The 11872-nt window shown below is 39.1% G+C and overlaps 1 protein-coding gene across 16 annotated transcripts in view; it reads left to right on the top strand.

The window, feature by feature from the left end:
- Window positions 1-11644, top strand: part of LOC132797317 (uncharacterized) — a 144465-nt gene extending 132821 nt beyond the window's left edge. For all 16 annotated transcript variants that reach the window (XM_060809003.1, XM_060809007.1, XM_060809001.1 and 13 more), the window contains 3 exons: window positions 987-1179; window positions 1265-1414; window positions 3451-11644. In XM_060809003.1, the coding sequence (XP_060664986.1) occupies window positions 987-1179; window positions 1265-1414; window positions 3451-6519 (3412 nt within the window). In that variant the 3' untranslated portion in view covers window positions 6520-11644. The remainder of the gene's footprint in view (window positions 1-986; window positions 1180-1264; window positions 1415-3450) is intronic.
- Window positions 11645-11872: the final 228 nt, after the last annotated feature.

Raw genomic sequence — 11872 nt, 5'->3', positions numbered from 1 at the left:
AGTTTCTATTGACAATGTGATTTTAAAGCACTACTCGTTAAGATATGGTATAGCTAGAGTAATGTTATCACATTGTTGTTTTATGTATTATGTGCAATTATTCTACAGAAGAAATTCAAAAAAGCTCAAAAGCTGAATATCTATAAAGTCCATTATTTAAAGCCCAATAACAATAATGGGTGGAGTTAAGTTTCGAGCTTTTCTCAAAATGTATGTTCTATAAAGCAGTTATTATTGCATATTAAACCTAAAATCGATTTTTAGTGTTTTTATAGAGCTTTCAAGATCTGTGTAAATCTATTAACAAAGCTTAAAAGCTGTCTTGAAGCAGCATCGAATCAGTGATTATTAGAAAAATTTAACAATTCAAGGCTCATAGAAATGTGTCCAACTTCATAAAAGATTTCTTAAACATTTTGAGCTCATAGACCAAATGTAACAACAATAAATTTTGCATATTAACTTAACAATTCGTTTCCAATGCAGTAAAGAGCTATTAAAGCTTGAAGGCAGTTGACCGACTCGAGAGTTAATTCACTTCGTTTAAGATTAATCTTAAGCCACAAACAGCTTTGCCACTCGCCTGCCTTTTCATTTATCAATTGTCAACGAGTGTATTTTACGATAGATTTCAATCAGCAAAGGCCATTAAGGGATATTGCAAACGTTGCTCATGACTTTGCAACAGACTTGCAACTATTTTTACAGTCGCATTTCATTTTCATTTTCATTTTCATTTACGTTTACGTTTTTCTTTTCTCTTTTTGTTTGGGGGTTTTTTTTTTGGTTATACGCTTGGCAGTTTTTCAATTTGATTGTGATACTCGCACAGCAAGCAGCGTAATTCAATTGCCACATTGTTGCAATTGTCCACCTGACCATTTTCATTACAATTTTCATTTTCATTTTCGATTTCCATTCCGATTCGTTTCGATTGCAATCATTAAACTATTTTGCTGTGTCTGTGTGTGTGTGTGTGGTGACAGATTCCGTCAGGTTTGCACGTGGTTTGTGAACCAGAAATGGTTCGACAATGTTGTCCTATTGTTCATCGCACTCAATTGCATAACTTTGGCCATGGAAAGACCAAACATCCCTCCAAGCAGCACCGAAAGATTGTTCCTGTCAACAGCCAATTACGTGTTCACCGTCGTCTTCACTGTCGAAATGTTCATTAAGGTCAGTTCAACTCTCTCTCTCTCTCTCTCTCTCTCTCGTATCAAAGCAACTTTCGACTACTAATCAGACAAATTATTGTTTATAGGTAGTTGCCACGGGCATGTTTTATGGCCCGGATGCATATTTCACATCCGGCTGGAATATCATGGATGGATCTTTGGTTACAATATCGATAATAGATTTGTTAATGTCATTGATTAGCGAATCGAGTCCCCGGATATTTGGGATTTTAAGGGTAAGTTTGGTCCACAAAAATGCAACGCAAAACACAATCGCAATACAGAAACGAAAAGCTCCTTGGGGGACACAAGCAGCTCAACTAATCGACTACCGAATAGATCATCATCAACAACAACAACAGCAACAGCGTCACGTCTCGACTTCACCACAAAAACAAAAAAAAAAAATACCACGTCTCACTTAAAAGAATATAAAAATGCTCGATATGAAAATGCAGCTATTATAATCGATTGCGCACGCGGCTCAAAAATAAAAGCAAAAAAACAAAGCTCTAGCTATTGCTCGCTCGCTCGCTCCTTCGCTCTCTATCTCTCGTTCTCTCTCTTTTAACTCTAGCTCTATCTTTTTCTACAAATCACACTGCTACTCTATTGGCTACTCTGTGTATCTCTCTCTCTCTCTCGCTATCTGGCTACAACGCTATCTCTTTCTTTCTAATGCACACATCTCATCGTCAAAAACAAAAATCTCAACGTATACTTTAACTTCAAACAAACTCTCTTTTCTCTCTATCTCTGTCTGACGCTGTCTCTTTCACATTCTCTCTCTGTGTCTCTCTCTCGCTCTGACTCACTGTCTCTCTCTATAGTATATATTATATATTGTGTCTGAATCGGGCATTCCATATTAACCATAACATAAACTAAGACTAAACTAAAAACTCAATTAAAACTTAACCAAACCGATCTGCAGGTAAATTCTCGTGCTATATCTCATATAATGGCAAACAAAAAACAAACAAAAAATTACTCGTAACGCTTTTATCTCGAATTCAATCTATCTCTAACTATCTGTCTCTATATATCACTCTATCTCTCTTTATATCTCTCTCTCTCTCTCTCTCTCTCTGTGTGTGTATGATGTTTGTGTGTGCGTAGAGCCCCCAAATTTGAAAGTGTTGAAAGTTTCCCCCCTCCCCATCCCAACATATATATCTAAAGTAATTTGTTGTCTCTCACCTTCATCTCGTTTGTATATAAACTATATATATGAATTATATAAGTATACTACAATATAATATCTGTAATACGTAATTGCATATATGCATCTTCCCTTTTATAACCAAACCTCACATTTTACTTATAAACACATTTAACGGATCTGTAAGATTGAAATTTGAACAATTTCTGAAATAATCGGATTGTATTTTAGATTAATTTCCGATTCTATATCTCGTCAAAGTTATTCAGGTTTTTGAAGTTGTTACATTTGGACCACAAAATGCGTGTTTCAATTCCTACAGTTCCGGGTAATCCAATTACTTTTTAACTATAAAACGAAAGAAATTCCGATTCCAAAAATTCTTTTGGGCAATTTTTAAACAACTTTATTAAACAGATGTTCCGATTCATTACGTTCCGACGTCTCCGAAAACTGTAGTTTTCTACTAGATGTTTCAATTCCACAAGTTCCATTGTATGCTGTTTAACTGCATTTCAAACTATTTTCTTAGGCATTATACTACAGTTTCAATTAGACATGAACTTCTTTTATACAAATTTGTTCAGTCATCATATAAATGAAGTGCAGTCCTTAATGAATGTAATTAATGTTCCAATTCCAATCGTTCCACATGTAGAAAACTTATATAATTGGCATACTCCTTACACATCCCCACTTGCATATTCTCGTTATCTCGTTACTTTCCAGATGTGTTCAATGTATAATCGTTTTGAAAGTCCCTCGTTCCGTTCTCGTTAGAAATCCGCCCCCCGAACCCCCGCCGCTCACCGCTTAAAGCCTTTATAACCTGCTCGCTCCTAACACACACGTATCTACTTCATTCCCATTTATTTTTGGCTTCTGCTTAATTGTCACGTTCCGTTGCATTTTCAGTTTCTCCAAATGTTACCGCAAAAAAAAGAAAAAGAAAAAATCAAAAATATATGTTTCAGTTTCAGTTTTCCACCCACTGGCGATCTCTCGTTGAAGGACTTAATATACATATATCTGATATGATTGATAACAAAACATATTTGATTTGACTAAACGATTCGATTGATTCGTGTTCTTGCCACTCTTGTTTCGCAGGTGTTTCGGCTACTTCGTTCCCTGAGGCCGCTGCGTGTGATTAACCGCGCCCCGGGTCTGAAACTAGTCGTGCAAACGCTCTTATCGTCCCTGCGTCCCATTGGCAACATTGTGCTCATCTGTTGCACCTTCTTCATCATCTTTGGCATCCTAGGCGTTCAACTCTTCAAGGGCACATTCTTCTACTGCGAGGGCGAGAACATCAAGAACGTTCGCAATGCGGACGAATGCCGTCGCATACCCGGCAACGTTTGGACCAATCGCAAATACAATTTCGATGACCTGGGCAAGGCACTGATGTCGCTCTTCGTGTTAAGCTCCCGCGATGGTTGGGTCAACATCATGTACACCGGACTGGATGCGGTCGGTGTGGATCAACAGCCGATTGTCAACTACAACGAATGGCGTTTGCTCTATTTCATTGCGTTCATACTGCTCGTCGGATTCTTTGTGCTCAACATGTTTGTGGGCGTTGTCGTTGAGAATTTCCATCGCTGTCGCGAGGAACAGGAAAAGGAGGAGAAAATCCGACGTGCCGCGAAGCGAGCACTGCAAATGGAGAAGAAGCGTCGACGCATGCATGAGCCACCGTATTACACAAACTATTCACCGACCCGAATGTTTGTTCACAATGTCGTCACCTCAAAGTACTTTGATCTGGCGATAGCAGCGGTCATCGGTCTCAATGTGGTCACCATGGCGATGGAGTATTACATGATGCCCAAGCCGTTGCAGTATGCACTGAAGATCTTCAACTATTTCTTTACCGCTGTCTTCATACTCGAGGCGAACATGAAACTGGTCGCCCTGGGTTGGCGTCTGTATCTTAAGGATCGATGGAATCAACTCGATGTCGGCATCGTTCTCCTCTCCATTGTGGGCATTGTACTCGAAGAGCTCGAGACGAACATCATACCGATTAATCCCACCATCATTCGGGTGATGCGAGTGCTGCGCATTGCTCGGGTGTTGAAACTCCTGAAGATGGCGAAAGGGATTCGAGCGTTGCTCGACACCGTGATGCAAGCATTGCCACAGGTTGGCAATCTGGGACTGCTGTTCTTTTTGCTGTTCTTCATATTTGCGGCGCTGGGCGTGGAACTGTTTGGGCGTCTGGAGTGCTCGGATGAGATACCGTGCCAGGGGCTGGGCGAGCACGCGCACTTCGCCAACTTTGGCATGGCTTTCCTCACATTGTTTCGCGTAGCGACTGGCGACAACTGGAACGGCATCATGAAGGACACGCTGAGGGATAATTGCGATGACGCAGCCGATTGTGTGCGCAATTGTTGCGTCAGCTCGGTTATTGCTCCCATATTCTTTGTGATATTCGTTCTTATGGCGCAATTCGTTTTAGTGAACGTCGTCGTGGCTGTACTGATGAAACACCTCGAGGAGAGCCACAAGCAAATGGAAGACGAGCTCGATATGGAGGTTGAGCTCGAGCGCGAATTGGTCCGCGAACAGGAGTTTGCACAGGAGCAAAAACTGTGCCAGCAGCTGGCGGAGGCGCAAAGCAAAGCGGCAGCTCCGCCCCGGCCATTGGCCAAAGTCAAATCGCTGCCCAAGAACTTCATCTATAGCACACCGTCGCTGGATAAAAAGTTCCCCAGTCCCGCCAGCCTAACGACTGCCGGTGGCAACACCGGCAGCAGCAGCAACAATCAATTGGTTGCTCTGCCATCGATGACGACGACGGCAGCGGCGGCGGGACGTCGTCAGACCATTCAATACTTCCAACAACAACAACTGCAGCAGCAGCAGCAGCAACATCAACATCAACATCAACAGCAGCAGCAGCAGCAACAGCATCTGCAACAGCTGCAGCAACAACACAGCGGCTTGGGTTTGAGCCTGGCCGAAATGGGCAATGCACTGACGCCTCAGGCGCTGGGCGCTCGGTTGGGCGAACCCTTTGGCGTTGGCCCCGTGACGGGTGGTGCAATGACCGCCTCCGGTTCGGAGGGTCATGGGTTGCAACTGCCGCCACTGGGCCGGCGGGGGAGACGCGCCTCGGCTGCCGCCGGCTTCCGCAAGCGCGGCGTATTGTCCAAGGAGCGTTCGCTCGACGAACAGGCCATCAGAAGGCGCAATCTGGAGGCGAAGCGCACCAGCTGCGACTCGTTGCCGTGGGGCGGCGATGCTCTCGACTATCGACGCGGCACCATCTTCGAAAGCCTAGAGTCCGATGGAGGCGGCGGTAGCGTTGGCGGTGGCGGCAGTGGTGGTCCATTATCATCCAGCTATGATTTGGATGTGGATGTGCGCAGCATACGAAGCGCTGAGGTGCCACGTTGTCCACGCCTCGATGGCATCATCGATGGCACTGATGCCGATGATGTCGATGCCGATACCGCTGCTGCTGATGCCGACAACGAAGCAGAGCCGCCACAACCACAACCAAAATCACAGCAACAGCAGCAGCAACAGCCTCATGCTCAGCCCCAGCCTCAGTCCCAACTCCAATCACAGTCCACGCCCCTATCATCATCATCATCGATCACGCCATCGGCCATCATCAATATGACGCCCACCGTAACACAGCAACAGCAACAGCAGCATTCGCAACCGCGTCGTCCCTTCGGCTGGTCGCAGTCCGTCGATCAGGGTTGCCTCCTGGGCGGACGCAGCAGTCTGCTGTTGTCCGTGCCACGCTCGATGCCGCCGCGCAGTCGCAGCGGCAGCACGAAGCAGCTGTTCAAGCAGCAAGCGCTCGACGAGGACGCCGACATGATGGACGAGAATTCGCTGCTGTTGCCCGCAGCTGTTGCCACGTTGCCACCTCAATCATCGGGTGGTTCCGCGTCGGCTTCAGCTTCAGCTTCCGGCTCGGCATCCGCTTCGGCTTCCGCTTCCGGTTCGGGTTCACTCAATGTCTCGGGCAACAGCAACAGCGGAAGTGTCGGTCCCGTGAGCGATGCGCCAACGTTGAGTAAGTCAGACTCAGCGGACATCCTGCGCATCATCAGCGAGCGACGTCGCATGGATCAGCGGGATCAGTGCGGCAACGAGGACAGCGACTACAATGAGCTGTTGCTCGTCAAATCGCCGCAATCATCGACGGACTAAACTTAAGCTATCTCTATCTCACTCTTTTACACATACAAGCCACACACACTCTCGCTCACACACACGCCACATTTCACTGAGGGTTCGGCTTGCTTTCATCTGAAAGTGTTATCGATAACGACAAGTTTGCCCAATACATTTATAGACACTCGACAAACTTTACTTTTCCCCCACATTTTCTAGCCTTTGATTCGATAAACATGCTTGCTGCAGTCTATCGATTATAATTTGCTATTAAATGTGTTATCGATAACAATCAATTTGGTCAACATACCTTTAAATTCCCCAGAACTCTTATAGATATCGATACAATGGTCTCCCGATTAACTCTAACCGAAATTGTTATTAATTAAATTCATAATTTGCTATTCAGTGTGTTATCGATGACGATAAATTTACAAAACAAGACAAAATAGTCTCATCAGTCTTAGATAGTTGACACTCCTTTCGCTTAACTTATTCTCTTTAGTCTAACATCTACAAATTCATCACGCAAATTGTTATCGATAACTATCGAATTGAGGAAATAAGCCTGACACACACACTATGTCTATCTCTGTCACACACAATTACACCACACACACACACACACACATGTAACTGTAGCCTGTGCTAACTTTAGGGAATTTTCCAAGTGCTCAGTTGAAGAAAGAAAAACTAAAACCCACAAAAAAAATACAAAATAAAAAGAAAACCCGTTAGTTCATAGGCAATTAATGGTAACGATAAACGATTAACGATAAAATTACTCATTAGCGTTTAGGGCGTTAACTGTAAACTGTAACTGTAAAACAATTAACGTAACGATTAACGATTACTTCTCAAAACTAGAGCGTTCTCTAACCAAACAAACAAAAAAGTGGTAAATACCAAAATAAAATTACAAATAAATGAAAATGTCAACTGTTTTTAGTGCAATCTACGGTTTTCATAAGTTTAGCAACACAATGCGAAAAGGTATCAAAAAACTTATCGATAACACAGAACAAAGAACAAAGAACACACAAAATGTTGTATAGAGCGTTTTCCGTTTCAAACCAATATCGATAAATGAAACTGATATATACAAGTATGTATGTGTGTATACAAAAAAGAAAAACAAGCGTTATATGCGATATAAATATATATACAGTTATACATAATAATATATATACGAGATCTATATATATATATATAAGAGAGTACGTGCATACATGATGGAAATTGTGAACAAAAAAAAAATCATCAACTCTGTGATTAGCTCTTAAAGTTTAAACATTTATATAAACTATATACAAACAAGTAAAACGACAAAAGCGATGAGATGAGAAGAAATCAAATACTAAATGTATCTACACTACACACACAACCTCTAGAATATGTATATATAGGGCATCTGATGTGTATTGCATTGTACTGTATTGTATTGAATTGTATTGTATTGGATCGTATTGTATTGTATTGTATTGTATTTTATGTAGTCTAGTCAAAACGATAACGATTAACGATAACAAAAAAAAAGCTGATGCAGTATTCACACATTGATAAGCAATATCAAGTTTAGCTCGTTAAGATGATACACACAAAAATACTAAACAAACAAAACATACCAAAGTACTACCAACAAAAAATACCAAATAAGAAAACCTGCATTGTTGCCACTTTTCATAAGAAAACAAAACACAAATTTATGAAAACGAATTTACATAGTTACTTAACAATAGAAGGAAACTCACTCTATCTATCTCCCTCTCTCTCTCTCTCTCCGTGACTTTCTCCTCCTCTAACAACTGGACAATCTTTCAGCTAGAGCGCGCTCTCTTTCTCGCTCATTTTCAATAAAATTGTGCCAAACGAAAAACGAAAAGAATAATACTAAATCGTGCTGTTGTCACTCTCTACGCTCTCTATCTCACACACAGAAAGTAAGGGTAATTAGAGTATGTTAACTTGTTTATGTAGTTTAAAAGAAGAAAATACTGAAATACTGAATAAAGGCGCCCACTCTCTTTCCTTCTCTATTCGACGATAATAAATCGCTATACCCAAAGGTTTATTTTTATATAGATCAGAGATGAAGATGAAAAGAAAACTAACGGGCAAACGGGCAAAATACCGTAAATACTACAAAAAAAAAAATCAATTTAGTGTTAAAAATGTAGCATACGTAGTCAAAACTTTTAATGGATAGTTGAAATATACTAATATACATACATATATACCTTACTGCAATATATTTATATAAAGAACAAAAAGCCAGAAACTATAATTTTCCCTCCCCCCCCTCTACAAATTGTCGGAACCCCGGAACAACTTGATGTCGTAGCATTTATATATAAACCAGAAGAAAAAACAAAAGCAAAGTATTAGAGAAATTTATAAACTAACTACTAGAGTATATACTGTATATGTATATATGGAACTATCAACGAATTACAATAGCTAACCTAAAAAGTCAGCACAAAAGGCGGTAGGATGAAGATGAAGGTGAAGATGAATAAGAAGGAGAAGGAGAAGAAAACACTGTCAATTTCTTAACATGGTCTAAAGAAAACAAATTTCCAAAAACAAAAAATTAAAAGGCATTTTTTACACTCTTTGTAGAATCGAAAAGAAGTATCGATAACGATTACTATCTATAGCATACCCAAGTTTAGATAAACTTTTGACAACACACACACAAAGACACAGACACAGAAACATACACACACACCACAAAGCAACAAATCGAACTTAGAAACTTTATTGCTATTTACGAATCGGGGCGAAAACACATTTATACAACAGCAACAACAACAACAACAACAACAACAAATTGAAACAAATTTAATTATTATATAATAATTTCATCTGTGCCTTTCTCTACGAATATACGATCTATGTATAAATACAAATTACGAAATATATACATATATATAGATATATACTTATGAACTACTTTATACTACTTCCACATGTGCTCTTCTCTATACACACACATATACACATTCACACACACACACACACCACACACATACACTTTTAATACTCTCTCTCAATTTGGAACTCATTCTCAGATATTGTCTCTTTTTCTATCTAGCGATAGCATTCAAGTCCAATCAATCTGTTTATAAGATATTTAACGATTTTGCCATTTATCGATACTTATCGATCACTTTGTGACTTTGCGTACACTCATGAAGCAGCTAACTGCTAAACGACTGCTTGTCCGTCAAGCAGTTCACAACACTCTCAAGCAGTGCAGCAAGCAACTTCAAATCTCAACAGATCTATCTTTTATTATCTGTCTCACTCTCACTCTTACTATCTCTCTCTCTCTCTCTCTAACACATCAAACAGATGGGCAGCAGTAAACACAAAAAAAAGATGTAATTTCATTTAAACTTGCGACACTTTAACGCAGCTAATTTAAACGTTTGTATCTAGAAAAATATTCGTGCAGTCAAAAGCGTATTTCAAATTTTACGAAACTATTTCAAAATTTTACCCAGTTCATAAAAGCAATGAGCAGTATTTATAAAGCATATTTAAGGACTTTTCAACTATAAAAATATAAAACATGTGCAGCATTTAAATGCCAGTTGAGTGTTGTGAAAACAAATTAAATGCTGTCAGAAACAGTATTTCAAAGTAGATAATATAAAACAAGCTACAATCGAGTGTGCTCGACTGTGAGATACCCGCTACCCATTTTGAATGAAAGTAAAACAGTGCGGTATTATTTTTCCTCAAATATACCGAATTAATATACAGCAAAAATACTTAAAATATATCAGAGACTATGTTTTTGGTATTTCAATATGGTAGTATATCTGAAATATTTCAAAAATCCACCAAAATGCTGAAATATACCAACAGTTATGTTTTCGGTATATTGATATGATAATATTGCCAAAATATGTCAAATTAATATACCACGATATGTCATCTTTTGGTATTTTGATATATAATACTACATTCAAAATATACCATCGAGTGCAAAATATACCAAATTGTCAGCCAAAGCAAACCCTTTTAACCTATGGGTAACGGGTATGCAAATTACACAAGTTCACACAGTAAATTTGAATTTCCGAAAAAAGCGTTTAATAAATCATTTCAAAATTACGAAAAAGTGCGCCCATCTGAAGAATAGTTTAATTCAAGTAGAGGAAGTAGCAGAGCAAGCAAAGAAACAACAAAAAATAAATCATTTTTGAAATAAAAAAAAATAACACACAGACACATACACACATGAAAAACACTTGATGAAACTACATAATAATAATAATAATAAAACTAAAATTAAATGATATTTACTTAAGCCTACTAATAAAAGTACATAAAACCCAACACGTAACATCTTTATAGGTTAATGCGCTGGTAGTTTCGAATGAATTTTTTTTTGTAATTTTTTAACTTAGCTGCTTGGATATGGATAAAACGAATACACTTTTTTGAGAGCATGTAAGACCCCGCACTATAAAACAAAACAAAACAAAACAAACCAAAGAAAAAACCGAAAACAAAAAATTACTACAAAAAAACAAAACAAAACAACAAATATAAAGTGAGTTTTTTTTCTTGTTGATTAATAATTAGGTAAAAGGGCTACAAAACATAAGTTAATTAGAAAAAATATAAAAAACAAAAAAGTTGCCGAAGCTGCACGAAAAAGTAAAAAAAATACAATATAAAAAAATTATATAGAAATTTGAACGGATAAAATATAAATTTTGCTTTTAGCCAAGAAAGGAATGAAACATGAGAACAAATATTAATAATAATATTGATAAGAATAATAATGACACAAAGCAAAAGAAGCCAATAACGAAATTGAGCACTATTTCCAACTGTCTCTCTAACTAGCAAACTACCAACTTGAAAAACACAAACACACGCATGCTAACAGTAAACTAAAGGAAACACAAAAGAAACCCCGAAAAGAATATAACGTTGTAAACATTTCGTTGCGTACCTTTTGCGTTCAAAGAAATGCATTAAATGTGTATTGTACATTGGTTTGAAACTACCACTGAAAACTGCTCTATGTATGGCCCATATATACACAATATATGTATGTATATATATATCTAAATATGTATACTTCAATATGTATATAAGCAAAAACAAAGAGCATTATGAATTAAACAGAAATTTTGAAAAGAACGCGCTGCTGTTTTTAATTTTCGAGTGGCGCCATCTGTGTAGCAGTAACCGCAAAAATGCTGGCGCCATCTTTGATCGTATAACTGTAACTGCTAAGGTTCTCGGCGGTAGTGAGCGCCATCTGTGCAACTGAAGGTGGCGCCATCTTTGGCAGTAGTGTGGCTATGAATGTTCTTGGCAACCGCAATCACCCTGTATATCATGCGGCATGCACGTGAACTGCTTG

The sequence above is a fragment of the Drosophila nasuta genome, chromosome X (assembly GCF_023558535.2).
Source record: "Drosophila nasuta strain 15112-1781.00 chromosome X, ASM2355853v1, whole genome shotgun sequence".
Lineage (NCBI taxonomy): Eukaryota > Metazoa > Arthropoda > Insecta > Diptera > Drosophilidae > Drosophila > Drosophila nasuta.
The sequence above is the reverse complement of the archived record's forward strand: the minus strand, read 5'-3'. Positions and strand labels throughout refer to the sequence as shown.